This window comes from Aquarana catesbeiana, linkage group LG09 (assembly GCF_042186555.1).
Source record: "Aquarana catesbeiana isolate 2022-GZ linkage group LG09, ASM4218655v1, whole genome shotgun sequence".
NCBI lineage: Eukaryota > Metazoa > Chordata > Amphibia > Anura > Ranidae > Aquarana > Aquarana catesbeiana.
In genome coordinates, this window is record NC_133332.1 from 18,679,267 (window position 1) to 18,702,562 (window position 23,296).

General features: G+C 44.8%; 1 protein-coding gene across 4 annotated transcripts in view; it reads left to right on the plus strand.

Annotated features, from left to right (window-relative positions):
- The window catches only part of DIAPH2 (diaphanous related formin 2), a 1,573,862-nt gene that overhangs the window by 806,638 nt on the left and 743,928 nt on the right, over positions 1-23,296 (plus strand). For all 4 annotated transcript variants that reach the window (XM_073598133.1, XM_073598134.1, XM_073598135.1 and 1 more), the window contains 2 exons: positions 7,782-7,883; positions 15,487-15,726. In XM_073598133.1, the coding sequence (XP_073454234.1) occupies positions 7,782-7,883; positions 15,487-15,726 (342 nt within the window). The remainder of the gene's footprint in view (positions 1-7,781; positions 7,884-15,486; positions 15,727-23,296) is intronic.

Here is a 23,296-nt window from a genome sequence, read left to right on the forward strand (position 1 = left end):
GAGGAATAGCACCCCATCATTGGTATCAGTGGGAGGAATAGTGTCCCTTCATTGGTGAAGTGGGGAGAATAGTGCCCCGTCATTGGTGTCAGTGAGAGGAATAGTGCCCCATCTTTAGTATTAGTGGGGGAATAGTGCCCCATCATCTGTGTCAGTGGGAGGAATAGTGCCCCATCATCGGTATTAGTGGGGGAATAGTTCCCCATTATTAGTGTCAGTGAGAGGAATAGTGCACCATCATTGGTGTCAGTGGGAGGAATAGTGTCCCATGATTGGTATTAGTGGGAGGAATGGTGTCCCTTCATTGGTGAAGTAGGAAGAATAGTGTCCCATCATTGGTATTAGTAGGGGGAAAAGTGCCCCATCATTAGTGTCAGTGAGAGGAATAGTGCCCCATCATTGGTGTCAGTGAGAGGAATAGTGCCCCATTATTAGTATTAGTGGGGGGAATAGTGCCCCATTATTGGTATCAGTGGGGGGAATAGTGCCCCATCATTGGGGTCAGTGGGAGAAATAGTGTCCCATGATTGGTATTAGTGGGAGGAATAGTGCCCCATGATTGGTATTAGTGGGAGGAATAGTGTCCCATGATTGGTCTTAGTAGGAGGAATAGTGTCCCATGATTGGTCTTAGTAGGAGGAATAGTGTCCCATGATTGGTCTTAGTAGGGGGAATAGTGTCCCATGATTGGTATTAGTGGGAGGAATGGTGTCCCTTCATTGGTGAAGTAGGAAGAATAGTGTCCCATCATTGGTATTAGTAGGGGGAAAAGTGCCCCATCATTAGTGTCAGTGAGAGGAATAGTGCCCCATCATTGGTGTCAGTGAGAGGAATAGTGCCCCATTATTAGTATTAGTGGGGGGAATAGTGCCCCATCATTGGTATCAGTGGGGGGAATAGTGCCCCATCATTGGGGTCAGTGGGAGAAATAGTGTCCCATGATTGGTATTAGTGGGAGGAATAGTGTCCCATGATTGGTCTTAGTAGGAGGAATAGTGTCCCATGATTGGTCTTAGTAGGAGGAATAGTGTCCCATGATTGGTCTTAGTAGGGGGAATAGTGTCCCATGATTGGTCTTAGTAGGAGGAATAGTGTCCCATGATTGGTCTTAGTAGGAGGAATAGTGTCCCACGATTGGTATTAGTGGGAAGAATAGTGTCCCATCATTGGTATTAGTGGGGGGAAAGTGACCCATCATTAGTGTCAGTGAGAGGAATAGTGCCCCATAATTGGTGTCAGTTTGAGGAATAGTGCCCTATAATTGGTGTCAATAGAGGAATAGTGCCCCATCATTGGTGTCAGTTGGTGAAATAGTGCCCCAAGGGGCATATAAAGGCAAGCAAAGGGCCACATCCTGGCCCCGTGCTGCAGTTAGAAGACCACTGACATAAACCATAGAGCAGTGGTGGCCAACCTTCCTAACATAGGGGGCTTCAAGTTTTGCCCCTGACATCACCAAAGGGCCCTACAAAATATTCAGTAAATGTAATACTACAGACAGCTGTTAAAGATGGCAGACATGCTATAGGGTATGGTCAAAGACTTGAAACATGCTCTAGGAGTTGTTACCGACTAAGAACATGCTTCAGGAGGCCGCCATAGACTGGAGACACATTACATGAGACATCTAAAGATCACTGCTGTTCCAGCCCCTTTAGAAATAGCTGGGGCATCTTTATTCACACTCTTTACAGTCCCCTTAAAATGACTTCCTTTGTGAAATGCATTATGAAAGATTGGAGGGAAACAAAAACCTACCCAATGAGAAAAGGGTTGGACAGCATAGAAAAAAGTAATATACTCGAAAAAAAATAAATGAACCATTTAACTAATAAAAAGCAGTCTAATGCCGCGTACACACGGGCGGACTTTTCGACGGACTAGGTCTGTCGGACTTTGACAGACTTTCCGGCGGACTTTCGGAATGAACGGACTTGCCTACACACGATCAACCAAAGCCTGACGGATCCGTACGTGATGACGTACGACCGGACTAAAACAAGGAAGTTCATAGCCAGTAGCCAATAGCTGCCCTAGCGTCGTTTTTTGTCCGTCGGACTACCATACAGACGAGCGGACTTTTCAACCGGACTTGAGTCCGTCAGAAAGATTTGAAACATGTTTCATTTCTAGGTCCGTCAAATTTTTGGAAAAAAAAGTCCGCTGGAGCCCACATACGATCGAATTGTCCGACGGACTCCAGTCCGCCGGACCAAGTATGCCGTACAGTCCGGTTGTGTGTACGCGGCATTAGGATGTTATTCCTTCACTGGCACTCAGGTTATGGAAAGGCAAGGAGTTCTGCCTGCAGAGAATCTAACAGCCACACAATAAGTTCCAAAGGGTCGCTAGCAGACCTTGGGGCACAGTCTGGGTTCCAAGGCCGTAAAAAGGAGGTCAAGTCAAAGCATAGTCCTGCTCATTATAGTACTGCTATAAAAGGAGGGGATTCCCCCACAATGTTAACAACAGCAGTAAAAACCTGGTGGTGCTCAAGTCCTACCTACCTCCAACCTATAATAAAAATGGGTTGAGTTTAATTTTAGTTCAGAATTTATACATACAATTTGAAAATCTTGCTTATTCTGGTTGTAAGGGGTCCATAGATGTTCTCTCGATTATACCACAGCCTTGAACCTCTTTTCCACATCTGGCAAACCCTATCTTTGGTGTGTTTGCTCTGCAGTAGATGGACAGAGCTGGGACCTCAGACTTCCCAGTCTGCATAGTTACAGAAACCTCTGGTGGTGCTTCATTGGAATCCAATATGAATAGCTTTATTAGTCTAGACCAGAGGTAGGCAACCTTGGCCCTCCAGCTGTGGTGAAACGACAAATCCCATCATGCCTCTGCCTCTAGGAGTCATGCCTGTGATTGTCAGGGTCTTGCAATGTCTCATGGGACTTGTAGTTTCAAAACAGCTGGAGGGCCAAGGTTGCCTACCCCTGGTCTAGACAAACAAATTTGAAACCCCACCTTTGTCTGGGACATTCTCCAGTCAATAACTTGGCTTTATTATGAAGACGGCTCTTGGATGGGGCTTCGTGTTTGTTTGTCTGGACTAATAAAGCTATTCACTTCGGATTTTAGAGGAGTGCCACCAGCATTTTCTTGGGCTTTTTTACTGTTTGGGGCCTAGGACAAGCCCTTGCTTGGTATTGGCAGCAGGCCAGCCTGCAGTGGAGATGACCTAGTGGCAGCGACAGGACCACGTCATCTAGAGCCCAGGGCGAACATGCCAAGCCGTACCACCCAGGATGTACGAGCATTATGTGTCAGCAAAGATCCCCCCCCCAAAAAAAAAACCTTCTAAGCATAAATTCCCCCTTCTCCCAGTAAAAATCAGCTTCCTCTGCTGGAATCCCCCCAGTACAAATGCCTCCATCAAAACAAATCATCCCTCCTAGCACAAATCCTCTACCCTTCAAATCCCTCAAACTTCCTCCCCAAGTACACATCATCTGCCCCGCCCCCCCCCCCACTCCAAATCCCCTCTCCCAGCACAAATCCTCCCATCCCCCCTCTAGTACAACTCCCCCCCAAAAAAAACCCTCCTAGCACAATACCCCCCCCCACCATATCACCTCTTCTAGCACAAGCCCCCAAATCCTCCCTCCTAGCATAAATCCTCTTCCCCCATCCCCCTCTCCTAAAATTTTTTTTAAACGCTCCCCGTCAAACTCTTGTGCAGAAGCGAACGAATACGTGAGTAGCTCCTGCATATGAAAACGGTATTCAAACCACACATGTGAGGTATTGCCGCGATCGGTAGAGCGAGAGCAATAATTCTAGTCCTAGACCTCCTCTGTAACTCAAAACATGCAACCTGTAGAATTTTTTAAACATCGCCTATGGAGATTTTTAAGGGTAAAAGTTTGTGGCCATTCCACGAGCGGGCGCAATTTTGAAGAGTCACCTGTGAGGTATCGCCGCAATCGGTAGAGCAAGAGCAATAATTCTAGCCGTAGACCTCTTCTGTAACTCAAAACATGCAACCTAAAGAATTTTTTAAACGTTGCAGTTTGTCGCCATTCCACGAGCGGGCGCAATTTTGAAGCGTGACATGTTGGGTATCAATTTACTCAGCGTAACATTATCTTTCACAATATAAAAAAAAGGGCTAACTTTACTGTTGCCTTCATTTTTAATTAAAAAAAAGTGTATTTTTTTAAAAAAAAAGTGCGCTTCTAAGACCACTGCGCAAATACGGTGTGACAGAAAGTATTGCAACGAAAGACATTTTATTCTCTAGGCTAGGGTGTTAGAAAAAAAATATATAATGTTTGGGGGTTCTGAGTAATTTTCTAGCAAAAAAACTTGTAACTTGTAAACAACAAATCTCAAAAAAAGGGTCGGCCCTTAAGTGGTTAATTTTGTGTGTAAGTGCAAATTACACACAAAATGAACCACTTAAGGGCAGAGCCTCTTTTTGAGATTTGTTGTTTACAAGTAGGGATGAGCCGAACACCTCCCTGTTCGGTTTGTACCAGAACATGCGAACAGGAAAAAAGTGTGTCGAACACGCGAACACCGTTAAAGTCTATGGGACACGAACATGAATAATCAAAAGTGCTAATTTTAAAGGCTTATATGCAAGTTATTGTCATAAAAAGTGTTTGGGGACCTGGGTCCCGCCCCGGGGGACATGGATCAATGCAAAAAAAAAGTTTTAAAAACGGACGTTTTTTCAGGAGCAGTGATTTTAATAATGCTTAAAGTCAAACAATAAAAGTGTAATATCCCTTTAAATTTCGTACCTGGGGGGTGTCTATAGTATGCCTGTAAAGGGGCGCATGTTTCCCGTATTTAGAACAGTCTGACAGCAAAATGACATTTCAAAGAAAAAAAGTCATTTAAAACTACTCGCGGCTATTGCATTGCCGGTCCGACAATACACATAAAAGTTCATTGATAAAAACGGCATGGGAATTCCCCACAGGTGAACCCCGAACCAAGATTAAAAAAAAAAAAATGACGTGGGGGTCCCCCTAAATTCCATACCAGGCCCTTCAGGTCTGGTATGGATTTTAAGGGGAACCCCGCGCCAAAATTTAAAAAAAAAACGGCGTGGGGTCCCCCTAAAAATCCATACCAGACCCTTATCTGAGCACGCAACCTGGCAGGCCGCAGGAAAAGAGGGGGGGACGAGAGGGCGCCCCCCCTGAACCGTACCAGGCCACATGCCCTCAACATTGGGAGGGTGCTTTGGGGTAGCCCCCCAAAACACCTTGTCCCCATGTTGATGAGGACAAGGGCCTCATCCCCACAACCCTGGCCGGTGGTTGTGGGGGTCTGCTGGCAGGGGGCTTATCGGAATCTGGAAGCCCCCTTTAACAAGGGGACCCCCAGATCCCGGCCCCCCCGTGTGAAATGGTAAGGGCCTACCATTTCACTAAAAAACTGTCAAAAATTCTAAAAATGACAAGACAGTTTTTGACAATTCCTTTATTTAAATGCTTCTTCTTTTCGTCTTCTATCTTCTTCTCCTCGGGCTGCTCCGCACCCATGGCATGGGGGAAGGCTCCTGCTCTTCTCTTCATCTTCTTCTCTTCTCTTCTTCATCTTCTTCTCCGGGCCACTCCGCATCCATGCTGGTATGGTGGGAGGCTCCCGCTGTGTGACGCGTCTCCTCTTCTGACAGTTCTTAAATAACGGGGGCGGGCCACCCGGTGACCCCGCCCCCCCCTCTGACGCACGGTGACTTGACGGGACTTCCCTGTGACGTCACGGGGAATGCCACAGGGAAGTCCCGTCATGTCCTGTGTGTCAGAGGGGGGCGGGGTCACTGGGTGGCCCCGCCCCCGTTATTTAAGAACCGTCAGAAGAGGAGATGCGTCACACAGCGGGAGCCTCCCTACATGACATCATGGATGCGGAGCGGCCCGGAGAAGAAGATGAAGAAGAGAAGAAGAGAAGAAGAGAAGAAGATGAAGAAGAGAAGAATATGAAGAGAAGAGCAGGAGCCTCCCCCCCATGCCATGGGTGCGGAATGGCCCGAGGAGAAGAAGATAGAAGACGCCGTGGAGGAGATGCTGGACAAGAACACCGGAGGAAGAACCAGAAAAGCCAGAAGAACCAGAAGAAGAAGAAGATTAAGGAAGATAGAAGAAAGAAGAAGCATTTAAATAAAGGAATTGTCAAAAATTGTCTCTTGTCATTTTTAACATTTTTGACAGTTTTTTAATGAAATGGTAGGCCCCTTACCATTTCACACAGGGGGGGCCGGGATCTAGGGGTCCCCTTGTTAAAGGGGGCTTCCAGATTCCACTAAGCCCCCCGCCCGCAGACCCCCACAACCACTGGCCAGGGTTGTGGGGATGAGGCCCTTGTCCTCATCAACATGGGGACAAGGTGTTTTGGGGGGCTACCCCAAAGCACCCTCCCAATTTTGAGGGCATGTGGCCTGGTACGGTTCAGGAGGGGGGGCGCTCTCTCGTCCCCCCCTCTTTTCCTGCAGCCTGCCAGGTTGTGTGCTCGGATAAGGGTCTGGTATGGATTTTTGGGGGGACCCTACGCTGTTTTTTTTTTTTTATTTTGGCGCGGGGTTCCCCTTAAAATCCATACCAGACCTGAAGGGTCTGGTATGGAATTTAGGGGGACCCCCACGTCATTTTTTTTTTTGGTTCAGGGTTCCCCTGTGGGGAATTTCCATGCCGTTTTTATCAATGAACTTTTATGTGTATTGTCGGACCGGCAATGCAATAGCCGCGAGTAGTTTAAAATGACTTTTTTCCTTTGAAATGTCATTTTGCTGTCAGACTGTTCTAAACATGGGAAACATGCGCCCCTTTACAGGCATACTATAGACACCCCCCAGCTACGAAATTTAAAGGGATATTACACTTTTATTGTTTGACTTTTTAGCATTATTAAAATCACTGCTCCTGAAAAAACGGCCATTTTTAAAACTTTTTTTGCATTGATCCATGTCCCCTGGGGCAGAACAAAGGTCCCCAAACACTTTTTATGACAATAACTTGCATATAAGCCTTTAAAATTAGCACTTTTGATTTCTCCCATAGACTTTTAAAGGGTGTTCCGCGGCATTCAAATTTGCCGCGAACACCCCAAATTGTTCGCTGTTCGGCAAACTTGCGAACAGCCGATGTTCGAGTCGAACATGAGTTCGACTCGAACTCGAAGCTCATCGCTATTTACAAGTTAAAAACATTTTTTTTTGCTAGAAAATTACTTAGAACCCCCAAACATTATACATTTTTTTTCTAACACCCTAGAGAATAAAATGGCGGTCGTTGCAATACTTCCTGTCACACCGTAATTGCGCAGCGGTCTTACAAGCGCACTTTGTTTTGGAAAAAAACAAAATTTTTTGAATTAAAAATTAAGACAACAGTAAAGTTAGCACAATTTTTTTTTATATTGTGAAAGATGATGTTATGCTGAGTAAATTTATACCCAACATGTCACGCTTCAAAATTGCGCCCGCTCGTGGAGTGGCAACAAACTGTATACATTTTTTTTTTTCTAAGTCCCTATTTTTAGTTTTTTATACATGGGCAAAAACAAATGTTAAAAAAGAAGAACAAAAACTCTGAAATGGAAGCTAAAAAAAAAAATAAATTCAGAATCTTAGAAACAGATTTCTAAGAAATTGTCAGAAAGTTGCGTCATCCATAAAGCAGCGCAGAGATCCGTCCTTTGCCCGGTAGCTTTTTGCTTTGTGACAACCGCCGGTCCAAAAGCGACAGCAGCAGAGATCGGATCATTGCCAATCCGAGTTACACTTCACATAAGTAAAGTTTTCTTTTTGTATTTTTCAGAATCTTATCAAGAACCTTCCTGAGCAAAAGGAGCTGACCGCGCTGTCGCAGCTGAAGAGCGAATACGAAGACCTCTGCGAGCCGGAGCAATTTGGAGTTGTGGTATGTACCAAAAAAAAATAAATAAATAAAAAAAACAATAATTCAGGCAGGATTTGTCATCTGTCAGCCGGCATAAAAAGAAAGACATTTCAATTGCGTATTGATTTTCCCATTATAGTAACTACTTACATTGCCGCGCGAGAAAACTGGCTCGCTGCCTTTTGGTAATATTATTTATCAGGGACTAGCCAGAGGAAAACAGAGCGGGGAATTCATTCCGAAAAGGGGGGAGAAAAAAAAAATAACATTATTTATTCAGAGGAGGGAGACATGGCAGGTTGTTTGCAAAGATCTCTGCCGGGATTGCATAGCCGACATGTGGATAGGGTCAGAGAGTCCCAAGAATGATATTTTCACTGCAACATCTTCAATTGGTTTACTTCTGTTCAATGATAAATAAATACACATACACAGGTATTGTTTTTGACACTATATTGTCAAAAGTATTGGGACACCTGCCTTTACATGAGCTTTAATGGCATCCCAGTCTTGGTCCATCCATGTCTTTATGGACCTTGCTTTGTGCACTGGTGCGCAGTCATGTTGGAACAGGAAGGGGCCGTCCCCAAACTGTTCCCACAAAGTTGGGAGCGTGAAATTGTCCAAAAATGTCTTGGTATACTGACACCTTAAAGTGTTACTAAACCCAGTGTTATGAAAATAGTTCATCTGTTTATATACCTTTTTGGCTGATCTGTATACCACGGTTACATGATAAACTGCACAGTTCCTCCAGTGCTGATCGTTCAGGTAGGAGGAGATTTCCACTGCAGCCTGTATGCACGCCCACATGTGTGATGTCAATATCATGTGACCTGGCTAGCTCTGAGAACAAGTAAATATTCTCTCCAGCATAAAAGACACAACTGAGCATGTGCAGGTTGGCTACCCTGCCTGTGTTAGCTGGCTTTCCCCAGATAGACACTGCAGGAGGGGGAGGATCTGTGCATATACAGCCTTTTTACACAATGAAGAGGATTAACCCCTTAAGTTCCACACTGAGTATAACAAGCGTGCTATGCTGCATATACAGACTGATTTTACTGTTGTGGGTTTAGTAACACTTTAATGCCGCGTACACACGATCGGATATTCCGACAACAAAATCCATGGATTTTTTTCTGACGGATGTTGGCTCAAACTTGTCTTGCATACACACGGTCACACAAATCTTGTCGGAAATTCCGATCACCAAGAAGGCGGTGACGTACAACACGTATGACGAGCCGGGAAAAATGAAGTTCAATAGCCAGTGCGGCTCTTCTGCTTGATTGCGAGCATGCGTGGAACTTTGTGCGTCAGAATTGTGTACACACAATCGGAATTTACGACAACGGATTTTGTTGTCGGAAAGTTTGAGATCCAGATCTCAAATTTTGTGTGTCGGAAATTCCGACATAAAAAGTCAGATGGAGCCTACACACAGCTCCCATTGAACATTTTCCATCAGAAAATCGCATTCGCTTCACTGGAACTAAGGGGCCAAGCCCAACCCCTGAAAAACAATCCCCACACCATAATCCCCCTTCCACCGAATGATTCAGACCAGTGTACAAAACAAGGTCCATAAAGACATGGATGAGCACGTTTGAGGTGGAGGAACTTGACTGGCCTCCACAGAGTCCTGACCTCAACCCGACAGAACACCTTTGGGATGAATTCGAGCGGAGACTGCGAGCCAGGCCTTCTTGTCCAACATCAGTGCCTGACCTCACAAATGCTCTTCTGGAAGAATGGTCAAACATTCCCATAGACACACTCCTAAACCTTGTGGACAGCCTTCCCAGAAGAGTTGAAGCTGTTATAGCTGCAAAGGGTGAGCCAACTCAATATTGAACTCTACGGGCTAAGACTGGGATGCCATTAAAGTTCATGTGCCTTGTAAAGGCAGAGTTCCCCCTTTAATTCTTGAGTGAGCATGATCTAAGCTAGCCTTTCTCAATATTTCTAACATCTAACAACTAACAAGGATCCCTTGAAATAAGTTCCCGCACAGAGGGAACCCCTGCTAAAAATGACTATATCTACAACTTACTATACATTAGTGCAATGGTCATTGGGAAGAATGCTCCTTACACTTGTGGTCAGTGGGTAGACTCCCCCTTACAGATAGCTAAAAAGTTCATTGGTGTCAGTGGGAACTTATCTAGGAGGCAGAAATTGCTCCTTGTTTAAGGAACCCCTACCAACCTCTGGAGGAACCCTAGGTTTCCATGGAACCCTGCCCTAAACCCAGAGGAGAAACAGGTTGTCACGAATAGGAACCATCAAGAAGGATTTGACTTTCAGATCCTTTTATGCATCCTGCCCTTGTGTCTACTTGTAGCCATGCCCTTCCGTGTTACAGAAAAGGAATTCTAATGCCCCGTACACACGATCGGACTTTCCGCCAACAAAACCGTGGAATTTTCTTCGAAGGATGTTGGCCCAAACTTGTCTTGCATACACACGGTCACACAAATGTTGGCCAACAATTACGAACGTGGTGACGTACAAGACGTACATCGAGCCGATAACAAGGAAGTTCAATAGTCATGCCCCGCCCTTTGGGCTCCTTCTGCTAATGTTGTGTTTGGTGAGCATTGATTCCGAGCATGCGTGTTTCTACTTTGGACTTTTGTCCGATGGACTTGTGTACACGCGATCGGAAAGTCCGACGACACGCATTTGTTGGCGGAGAATTTGAGAACCTGCTAGCCAACATTTGTTGGTGGAAAGCCCGACAACAATTGTCCGGTTGGAGCATACACACGGTCGGACTTTCCGCCAACAAGCTCGCATCCAACATTTGTTGTCGGAAAATCCGACCGTGTGTACGGGGCTTAAGAATCCTAAGCTTCCCCAACAACGTCATGTTGTGATTGGATGCCGCCTCTTGTGACAGAGAAGCTGCCACTTATGGGAATATTAGATTACAGCCACAAGGCGACTTGGCGATAAACAACGGCCAAGTGTCCCAATCAAGACATTGCTGTCCCATCGTGGTATAGATCTAGCTCAGCGTGTTGTGGATGCCACTGCTCAATAATGGCCATTGACATGATTGGAGCACTAATAAGGAAAATTGCCATTCGGGACTGAAGAGCTTATCTGCAGAGGAATAAAGGGAAAAAAAATAAAATAATGGAGATCATCACGCTGGAGTGTTGCATTGTTTTTTTTTTTGTTTTTTTTTATTATTTTTCTTTCTATTTTTTTTTTTTTTGCAAAGATGCTGTTTTGCTGGTTTACAGTTAATCGTATAAAGTAAAATATATTCCATTGAAAGGTTACCATATCTTTGATTGTCATGATGAAACCATTCTAATAAGACAATGACTCCACTAAGCACATTTGAACCTGAACATGACCTATAAAATAACTGTTATCTCTTTGCTTCCCTTTCCGGGAGTGAAAAATAAGCATTCCAGGAGATAAGAGAACTTTGAGAATGTGACCTGCCAAGTCTGGTCTTCCATCTTTTTTTTTTTTTTTTTTTTATTGCTGGGTATTTTCTATCTGCATTTTAAATCTGAACTCCAGCCTTCCCTTCAGTCTTGCATAGTCGTGCCGGCTCTTCTCCTGGACTGAAATGGCTTACTCTTCTTTCACTGCACTCTATGAGCTTCTCACAGTGTGCATTAGAAGCTGAAGTAAGTCGGATAGAGCCTGACTCATTTCCTGGTCGGAGGACGTCCATCGTCTTCTAGCTCTATGCTCTGCCGGTCTGATTGTCCTCGACCCGCCCCTTTCATTCATTGGACTTCAGTTCTTTCGAATATGGGGTATTACCTGGGGGCAGCCTGCATACAAATATAACCTGCCTAGGAACACCCACTTCTCCATGGAGAAACAAAAACCACTGTGGTAATATCAGCGACAGACTGCATCTTACATTTAATTTTGTATCTGGCCCATAGTTCCACTAGGACCACCCCATAGCAGATATACTGCTACAGGGCGGCCCTCCTGTGCAGACTCACAAATATATATATATATCTTAGATTGTAAGCTCCTTGAGGGTAGGGACTGATGTGAATGTACAATGTATATGTAAAGCACTGCGTAAATTGACAGCGCTATATAAGTACCCTAAATATTAATATATACACACACTATATTACCAAAAGTATTGGGACACCTGCCTTCACACACACATGAACATTAATGGCATCCCAGTCTTCATCCGTAGGGTTCAATATTGAGTTGGCCCACCCTTTGCAGCTATAACAGCTTCAACTCTTCTGGGAAGGCCGTCCACAAGGTTTAGGAGTGTGTCTATGGGAATGTTTGACCATTCTGCCAGAAGCGCATTTGTGAGGTCAGGCACTGATGTTGAAGGCCTGGCTCGCAGTCTCCGCTCTATGTCATCTCAAAGTTGTTCTGTCGGGTTGAGGTCAAGACTTGGTGCAGGCCAGTCAAGTTCATCCGCCCCAAACTCGCTCATTTATGTCTTTATGGACCTTGCTAATGCACTGGTCCAAATCATTTGGTGGAGGGGGGATTATGGTGTGGGGGTTGTTTTTTAGGGGTTGGGCTTGGCCCCTTCGTTCCACTGAAGGGAACTCTTAAGGTATCAGCATACCAAGACATTTTGGACAATTTCATGCTCCCAACTTTGTGGGAAGAGTTTGGGGATGGCCCCTTCCTGCTCCAACATGACTGCACACCAGTGCACAAAGCAAGGTCCATAAAGACATGGATGAGCGAGTTTGGGGTGGAGGAACTTGACTGGCTTGCACAGAGTCCTGACCTCAACCCGATAGAACACCCTTGGGATGTATAAGAGCGGAAACTGCAAGCCAGACCTTCTCATCTACATCAGTGTCTGACCACACAAATGCGCTTCTGGAAGAATGGTCAAACATTCCCATAGACACACTCCTAAACCTTGTGGACGGCCTTCCCAAAAGAGTTGAAGCTGTTATAGCTGCAAAGGGTGGGCCAACTCAATATTGAACCCTACGGACTAAGACTGGGATGCCATTAAAGTTCATGTGCGTGTAAAGTAATGTGTCTCAATACTTTTGGTAATATAGTGTATATTATAGTGTTGGACTTCTTGGATATATCTATTGCATGTGGATATTGCAAGACTATTATACATTTAGTGTTTTATTTAATTTATTGGAAACATAATTTTTTTTTGGTGTGGATATAACATTGTATAACAGTTTATTTATATAGCGCCGACAGTTTACGCAGCGCTTTACAACATGAGGGCAGACAGTACAATTACAATACAATTCAATACAGGAGGAATCCGAGGGCCCTGCTCGTTAGTGCTTAGAAATCTAGGAGACATTTTTTGATTTGAATATTATGTGCATATACTTTTTGGAGCAGCGCTGCACCATATTGATATTTATTTTTTGAACCACTGATTTTTTTTTTTTAGTTTATTTTTTTAAGATTTATCAATTTTTGTTCAAATATTCAAAGTTTAGTTTATTTTGTAACTTATCAGTGAACCACAGATTTTTTTTTTCAAATTTTCTAATTTAAAAAAAAAAATAACCACCAATTTTTAATACTCTAAGTTCCTTTTTTTTTTTTTTTTACATTTTGAACCATTGGCTTTTTTTGTTTTTGTTTTGTTTTCTTCATTATTCCTTATTTTTGGTTTAAGCCACACAAAACCCACGTGCCAGTTATTAATTTAATACAGAGAAGGTGAAAAATGAGTGTCTGTTTTTTTCACACCTTTATAATACACCTTCCAGGTGCCTGGTCTATTTTAGAAGGGTACAAAAATATACGTAACATTCACACCTCACACTGCGCGCACGTCCATATCTTCTATTAATTTCGACAAACGGTATTGGATCCAGTCGGTGTCTGCTCGGTTTTATGGGGGGGGGGGGGGTGTAGTCATTAAATGTACTAAAGGGTCACTCCTGGGTGCTATGCATCCTCAGAGAAAGAATTGCGTTGTCTAAGTCGGCAACTAATTACCCTGGGTTGAAAACTTCTTATTAATTATGTCCCTGTGTTATAAAATGTCATTTTAATTATGGAGAGTTCGTAAAACTTCGAAATATGGATTGACAACCAAGGAAGAGCAGCTGGACTGTCTGCACTGTCAGTTTCGGTGATTAGGGGTTTAATAAAGACGTGAAATATATGTGTGCGTATATATATCTATATCTATATCTAGATATAGATATATAGGTTGTAGGAGTTCATTGAAAATGAGATACTGAAAATAATAAAGAAAAAAAAATATACATTTTAATAGATTTTTTAAATAAAACAAAATTACATTTTAGAACTATAGTTTTATTTTGAATATATATATATATATATATATATATATATATATATATATATATATATATATATATATATATAATGTGTATTTAAAATAAAATTCAAGTTTTAACATTTTAAATTTGTTTTAATTAAAAAAAAAATTACATTTTAAGTTTTTCTCTTTTTTTTTGCAAATGTTTTTTAGTATCTCATTTTCACTGAACCCCTGCAGCCTCTTTCCAGCCACCTCTTGTCTACATGTACTCTCCAGTCGGCTACAAGGCATTTATTTCACATGGCGGGTCTCTTGATGGTTGATTACACCTGTGAAATGTGTGCTAAAACTGCCACTTGTAGTCACCTTCAGAAGCCTGTGTGGCAGGGTGACAACACGGGAGAACAATTTGGAGACAGGAACACCCTATAACAGGAAGTGCCTGAAAAGGACCATCATTTTGTTTTTTTTTGAAAGGTGCAGATTAAAAACTGAGCTCCAAGCAGTGGCGTCGCTAGGGGATGGCTTTTGGGGCTATAGCCCCGAATCTGGGGCCCATAGCCCCGAGTCTCTGCAGGGGTCCTCAAGGGGAGGGGAGGCTCTCTGGGGACCCTGATGTAAGTTGGGGGCTCTCTGGGGACCCTGATTTAAGAGGGAGGCTTTCTGGGGACCCTGATTTAAGGGGGAGGCTCTCTGGGGACCCTGATTTAAGGTGGAGGTTCTCTGGGGACCCTAATGCAAGGGGGAGGCTCTCTGGGGACCCTGATGTAAGGGGGGCTCTCTGGGGATATATACACACACACACGTATATTATATACATGTGTATGCCCGCCCAAGCGTATGACTTTCTTTACTACGCTGCTATGGGCTCTAGCCCCAGATCTTTTGTAGACATAGCAACGCCCCTGGCTCCAAGTAAAAGAAAAATCCTCCCTTGCAGTGCGGGGGGCAATGGGTGGGGTTTAAATGCTCGTTTAGGTTTATGGTGCCACAAAAAACAGTTTTACTCAAGTCCCTCCAGTGCCTGCAGCCTCTTTTACTCTATGTTCTGGTGAACGCTCCTCTGACATCATATGGGGTTCTGCTTGGCTCCGAAACGTTGCTGTGCTTTGCTCTAAATTGTTAATAAAAGTGTTGGACCCTTTGATAGAGTTCCCTGGTGTGCTAGTGACATATCCTGTGTCCACACAGGTCTCAGATTACACTCAGCTGTATACTCTATGCTGTGCAGTGTGGGATGTCAGATCCCTGCCCCTTCCCTGCTAGAGCTCAGAAATGCTGTGTAAAATGGGTGGCATTACCTTTACTTGCGACAATTATTGTGTTTGCCATACTCTGTTAGACAAATGTCTCTTCTTTTTTTTCGCCCTCTTTTAGATGAGCACAGTAAAAATGTTGCGGCCTCGGCTTAATGGTATCCTCTTCAAGCTGACCTTTGACGAACATATAAGCAACATCAGACCTGACATTATCGGTGTGACGCTGGCCTGCGAGGAGCTGAAGAAGAGCGAAAAATTCAAGCGGATATTAGAACTAGTTCTGCTGGTTGGCAATTTCATGAACTCAGGCTCAAGAAATGCCCAGTCGCTTGGCTTCAACATCAGCTTCCTCTGCAAGGTAATAAGGGTTTTATTTCTTTTGGGCAATGTAGTCTTTTGCCTAGAACTGGTTGCCTTAAGATGACTGAATGAATGTTGGAGTATAGTCCTGATGCTCATTAGAACTGAAGAAGCTGTTTGCACTGGCAGCAGACAGTTCAAGTCCAGATGAGTGTGACCAATTACTACTAGATAAACCAATTGGTGGAGAATGCGGGCACTACCTCTCTACATTTCACAACAAGTCATTCCAAGATGAGAACAATTTGTTTAATAACATATTTCTGCAAAGTAAAAGCAAGCAAATCTATTATTATATATATAATATTGAACATGAGCATTGAAGCACCTAATATTGTCATTTAATCATTAGTAAAATATATATATTTTTTTTTCTTTATGACCTGGACCAATAAAAACATTCACAGTGTCATGATGCAGTAGTGTTCATGTCTGTCTGTCTGCTTACCTCTCTGTTGTGTTCAGCTTAGAGACCGGTCGCTGTTCACCTGTGTGCTTAAATAATCTTCTCTCAAGCATGTCTCGACCCCAGCCTCTAACAGGAAACACTATATTAACCTGTGCACTGCAAGCCAAGCCTTGCTGATCAATATTGTGTGTTTGGCTTCCTGTGTGCTGTGTGTATAGTACTGTCAGGCCACCTGAGGCCAGGTGACAGATGCACACCGTTGGGGTGAGGAGTGCACTGCTAAGGTAGTGGACCCTACAGCTGACTTCTGCGGATGGAGCTCTGGGTGGATCAGGAAGCAGGTCCACTGGAGCACCAACACGGATCACACTGGGAGCTAGAGCATAGGATTCCCCAGGGCAAGGAGTCTAAGAGCCAGCAGGTGTTCAACAGAGCCTCTAGTGGTAAGGATGGGTTTGGCTGTAGCTGACTCCAGGTCGCGGCCCCCGGGGTCACTCAGCTCAGGCTCACGGACAAGCTCGGGTGGACAGAGCAGAAGTAGCATTCTAGGACAACAAGGGATAGCCAGGAGATAAGCCAAAAGGTCAGGGCAATGGGCAGACAGGGATAGACAGAAGAACACTCCAAGGTCGGGGTATCAGGCAGACAGGGATAGTCAAAGAACAAGCCAAGGTCAGTAAACGGAATCAGACGTAGCGCATGCGGCAAGAAGCACACAGGAAACTAAACACACAATATTGATCAGCAAGGCTTGGCTTGCAGTGCACAGGTTAATATAGTGTTTCCTGTTAGAGGCTGGGGTGGAGCCATGTTTGAGGGAAGATCACTTAAGCACACAGGTGAACAGCGACCGGACTCTAAGCTGAACACAACAGAGAGGTAAGCAGACAGACATGAACATTACTGGGAGTAAAGAGTGCTGGTAGATGTCACTGGAACTCATGAGCGCAGTCATCAAGTGGCTAAAGGTGACAGAAGAAGAGACCACCGATGATAAAAGGTCAGGAGCAGGCCAAGATGAGGGTGGCCTGTCTTACTGCTCCAATCAAAGCACCCCCTGAGTAGGAGGAATGCAGTCATCAAGTGGCTAGAAGGGACAGAAGATGAAGGCCACCAATTACCGGTACCAATAACAAGAGGTCAGGAACAGGCCTGGGTTGGTACCTCTGGGTAGGAGGACAAAAATTGCAAAGACGAAAGTGCTGGTGGATGGTAAAATCACTGGAACACATGAGTGCAATCATCAAGTGGCTAGAGGTGGCAGAAAAGGAGGGCTACCAATGATAAGAGGTCAAAAACAGGCCAGGGTCAACAACAACTGGGTAAGATGGTACAAACATGACCGACAGAGACAGGCACAAGAGATGAGGTTCACCAATGGTAAAAGGTCAGGAACAGGCCAAGATGATGAGGGTGGCTTTTCTTACTGCTCCAGTCAAATCACCCCTGGGTAGGAGGACAGGGAGCACAGGGAAAAAAGAAGCTGGTGGATGATGATGTCACTGGAACTCATGAGTGCAGTCATCATGTAGCTAGGGTCGGCTGGAGATAAGGTTCACCAATGATAGATCAGGAACAGGCCAAGATAATGAGGGTGGCCTGTCTTACTGCACCAGTCAAAGCTGATGGATGGTGATGTCACTGGAACTTATGAGTGCAGTCATCAAGTGGCTAGAAGTGACAGAAAAGAAGGGCCACCAATGATAAGAGATCAAGAACAGGCCAGGGTCAGCAACAACTGGGTCAAGCCAAGTCAGAAACTTATAGGCAGCGAAGTACCAATGAGGCAGGTAGAAATTGTAGTCTGAGAAGAAGCCAAAGTCAATGCAGGAGCAAGGAAAGGAGAACCATAGATGAGTCAAGCACACCTTGGTGGGAAGACAAGAAGTGCAGGGACGAAAGAGTGCTTGTGGGTGGTGATGTCACTGGAACTCATGAGTGCAGTCCTCAAGTGGCTAGAGGTGACAAAAGATGGCGGCCACCGATAAGAGGTTAGTAACAGGTCAGGGTCAGCAACAACTGGGACAAGCCAGTTCAGTAACTTGCACGCAGAGAAGTACCAAAAGGGCAGGTAGAAACTGTAGTCTGAGAAGAAGCCAATGTCAATGCAGGAGCAAACAAAGGAGAACCATAGATGAGTCAAGGAACAAGCTGGGTCTGTAACCGGAATCAGGATCAAATGCAGAATTGTTGCCCACAGGGTTGAAGCTAAAGGTCTCTCAGCACTGGAGTCTTGCAGGTCTGAGAGTTGCACCCCTATAATTTCCCATTTGACTATTTGTACTAAGCAGCAGATGTAGCTAACATAAGTGGCTAATAAATCTAACATATTAGGGTATCAGTTCTGGGGCTACAACAGGCTCATTCAAATTCTTCTCGATCCAATGCGCATTAGCTAAGCATCGGAATCTTAACGCGCTATAGCCGGGTATGTTGTATCCATCATTATTGCACCTTCTTGATCTCTGATAGAGCCCATTGATGATTTTCCCTTTACAAACAAATGCTTTTTGGCATTTCAGTTATTAAAAGACCCGATAGTCTGAGACAAGTAAAATAGAGAAAAAGAAAAAAAAAGTGTGTCAAACGGAGGGAAAAAAAGAGAGAGACTTTTTCAGAAGCGTAATTATAAATGACACTGCAAAATTAAAGCCATAACAGGAACTGAAAAGCAAAAGCATCGGCGTAATTAAGGCAGCAGACTGTGGTTATTTATGTGAGGTAGGCAGTCAGATACGGTTAATCTTAGCCGATTTGCTGGGGCCTTTTTTATTTATTTATTTATTTTATAATTTTTGTGGATTAAAAAGGGATTCGGGATTAGGGAGCGCACTGAACATGTAGCCACGAGATTGCTTTTCCGCTAAGGCCCTTGTACGTGCCCACGTCCTCCGACGAATCAAGCGCAGATTAACCTGGTTTAGCCGTGTACGGTACATTAACTGCAACGCGGTTAGTAGTCAGCTTGCAGCCCAGGCAGAAAAGTGACATGGGTTTTTCCGTAAAAGGCCTACTAAGCGCCATTTGAAATTCAGGCAGCCCAGGCTGTGATCTACAGGTATTTAAAGGGAACCTGTCTTTAGGAACGCTAACATAACTGGCTTGTAGGGAGGTGATTTTCTGATGGATTTCAGCTCCCATCTAATGGCAGGAGCCTCAAAATCTGGGGTGGGCATTAGACTTTATGCAAATAGTGAATCTTCTTGAGGTTGGAGCTTGGTTATTATACCCCACCTCCCTGTCTGCATACCAAAAAAGTGCAGCAGAGTGTTCGTTTACTCCCCAAGCTCAGATGAAGGTGTAGGCTTCTTTAACCCTTTTCTCAACTCCTTGTGAACCTTTAGAAACCTTCATGGAGTGCCGCCGCTGAGTGATGCATTTCGCCCCACCTCCTGGGCTTAGTCATAGGAGTACCCCTATGACTAAGCCCCAGGGATGGGGTAAAATCTGTCGGGCTGGGGTTTCAGGAGGAGCTGAGGTTGTACCCGCTTTGCACTATTTGATCTACATTGAGTTGTTGGTGTGCGGCACCTCCACATGGAATATTTCCTGGGGTACCTGGACACATCCAGGGAAGATATTTTCTCGGTCAGGCTAAGAGGAAGTGGGTCGAATGATGCTGGCTGTCATTCAACCCAGAAGACTGAGAACATCTAGTGAGGGGAATAAAGCACTGTGGGGGTCAGCTTCGAATTGAAGGCTTATTGGAGCACACGTGTGGTTTCACGTGTCGCGTATAGACCAGCCCATTCATTTTAATGGGATGTCCAATGTGCGAGAAACTCCCTGACTCTTTTGAGAAGTCCTACCACCAGGAAAACGCAATTTAACGCAATTAAGTCATAATGGTGCCGCCACGCGTCTGCAAACGGGCAACACGTTTCTGTGTGTTGTGGCAAAGAGCATGATTTTGCACCCATTTCTGCAATGCTGAAGTGTGAACGGAAGCTTACGGCTCCCTTAACACCATTGGTGCGAGTGTTTCATGTGTTGTGTACAGGGCAGACCGTTAATTCCAATGGGCTGTTCTACACGTGGGAACCCTCAAAAGAAGTGTTTTGAGAAATTGTGTTGCACCAAAATGTGTGTGTTTTGGCGCGAGGGCAAATATGCGCGCATTTGCAGGTGTGTAGGGGTACCATTAGGAATTAATGGTACCACAACACATCTGCAACAGGGCAGCGTGTTTTTGTGCGTTCCCTCAATGCACAAATGTGAACGTGGTCTTAAAGCTAAGTTAATATTGATGGCTTTTCCGGTTGTTGTCATTGTTACAATTGTTGGTGTTGCCCTTCTTGTTATTAGCTTTGTTACTTGTGTCACTGTTATTTTTATCGTTTTGTGTTGGTGTTGACATTAGTATTAATGCTAAATTGTATTATTATTATTATACTATTTATGTTCTGTTAGTTTCACATTGCATTTGAAGTGTTAACACATTTAATTGTTTCTGAAGCCGCCCCCTCTCATGAAGTTTCTAAATGTCATCTGCCTGTCAAACATGAGATCTAGCACAGCCCCCCCCCCCCCCCCGACCCCCCAATACCTGACATGTGTTACTAGCGGTAAACTCGAAGGAACACTCGGCAACATCTGGCAGACTTCAGATGAAATCACAGCAATCTGTGGGGAGCCTCCGCCGTCTTGTGATAGTTGTTTTTAGAAGGAAAAGATTAGGATTTTTTCTTCCTTGTTTTAAATCAAATGCCGTGTTGAGTGTACAGACACATAGTAATCTTGTGGGAAATATATTTTCTGACAGCCAAGTATCCGCCATTAGAGTGTAATAGTAAACATTTGCATGGACTATCAGGAGTCGAAAAAAAACTCATCTAAACTCGTGTACGGCGCACCTCCATTACAGCGCGTACTCCATCAGAATCTCATATTTGGTTCACCAGCAATACTTTGTTGTAGAAATGGGCCAAGCTGCTTGATAACAGGTTGGAGGAAATAACGGAGACGTTTGGGTGGTGTATCGCCGCCTTTTTTTCCTCTCTGGAGTACACAGAGGTTCTCACTTTAGACTCACAGGAGCTTACACTCTAATGTCAATACCAGAGAAAGTCATATATATCATGTCCATTCCTCTCTCTTCCCCTTCCATCTGTGTCTCTCACACTCCATATTGCATACCCACCATTCTTCATCTCGTGTGTCCCAGCTCTCTACTCTCACCCATCCTTCTCACGTTCACTCATCTCTCTATGTTCCATCTCTCACTCTCACTCACACCTTTATGTCCCAGCAACCTGTCACCCATCCCTCTGTGTCCCAGCTGTCTCCCACCCATCCCTCTGTGTCCCAGCTCTTTCATCCATCCCTTTATGTCCCAGCTCTCTCTCACGCATCCCTCTGTGTCCTATCTCTCTCTCACCTGACCCTCTATCTCCCAGATCTCACCCATCTCTCTATCTCCCAGCTCTCACCCATCTCTCTATGTCCCAGATCTCACTTTCACCCATCCTTCTATGTCCCAGGCAGCTCTCACCCATCTCTCTATGTCCCAGCTGTCTCCCACCAATCCTTCTATGTCCCAGCTTTTTTTTTACCCATCCCTTTATGTTCCAGTTCTCACTTTCACCCATCCCTCTATGTCCCAGCTCTCATCCATCCCTCCTTGTCCCAGCTGTCTCTCACCCAACCCTTTATGTCCTGGCTTTGTCACCCATCCCTCTAAGTTCCAGCTGTCTCCCACCAATCCCTCTATGTTCCAGCTGTCTCCCACCAATCCCTCTATGTTCCACCAATCCCTCTTTCTCACCCATCTCTTTATGTCCCAGCTCTTACTCTCACCCATCCCTCTATGTCCCAGCTCTTTCTCACTCATCCCTTTATTACCCAGCTCTCACCCATCCCTCTATGTCCCAGCTCTTTCTTACCCATACTTTTATGTCCCAGCTCTCACTCTCACCTATCCCTCCATGTCCCAGCTCTCACCCATCCCTCTATTTCCCAGCTGTCTCCCACCAATCCCTTTTTGTCCTAGCTGTCTCTCACCCATCCCTCTATGTCCCAGCTGTTTCCCCCCTATCTCTCTGTGTCCCAGCTGTCTCCCAACAATCCTTCTAGGTCCCAGCTCTCACCCATCCATGTATGTCCCAGCTTTTTCTTACCCATCCCTTTATATCCCAGCTCTCACTTTCAGCCATCCCTCTAAGTCCCAGCTGTCTCTCACCCGACCCTTTATGTCCCAGCTCTGTTACCCATCCCTCTATGTCCCAGCTCTCTCTCACCCATCCCTCTATGTCCCAGCTCTCTCTCATCCATCCCTCTATGTCCCAGCTCTCTCTCACCCATCCCTCTATGTCCCAGCTGTCTCTCACCAATCCCTCTATGTTCCAGCTGTCTCCCACCAATCCCTCAATGTCCCAGCTCTCACCCTCACCCAACCCTCTATGTCCCAACTGTCTCTCACCCATTTGTTTATGTCCCAGCTCTCACCCATCCCTCTATGTCCCAGCTCTCACCCATCCCTCTATGTCCCAGCTCTCACCCATCCCTCTATGTCCCAGCTCTCACCCATCCCTTTATGTCCCAGCTCTCACCCATCCCTCTATGTCCCAGCTCTATACTCTCACTGTTATAGATTTTAGAACAGGCTTTCACTGGTGGTTTAAGGTGGTACAGTTTTTCCCACTGGCATGAAAGATTCCACACACCCCATCTTTGTAAGCCTCTCTGGCTGGCTCAAAACTCCCAGACCAGTTTATTTTTAGATGAAGGAATGTGCTGCCATTGGTTTCATCTAGTGCAAAGTGGTCTAATGACCATGTTATTTTTCCTCTGGACCAGCATGCATGTTGCTCTTTATTTCTTCAGGATTGTCCAGTCATCTTGTAGGTCTCTCCTTCTGGGTGTCAGTAATGGGAAAGTAATCTGCATCAAGCAGGGACTCTTCCTCTCTCCCCATGGTATTCATTTTAAAATGTATTAATATACAGTATGATATAAAGACCAAAGCCACTTTTGAAAAAAATATATCAACCCATAGATTACCGATTAGCATTACTGAAGCCAGACTAGTGCAAAATGGATTCCAGTTGGTTGTGTTACCCCTTGGACTGCTACTGAACTTGTTTAGGGAGGTTTGACCCCCTCCCTGCGACCATAACATCCTACACTCCTTTTTCTTTTTTTTCTTTTTTTTTTGGGGGGG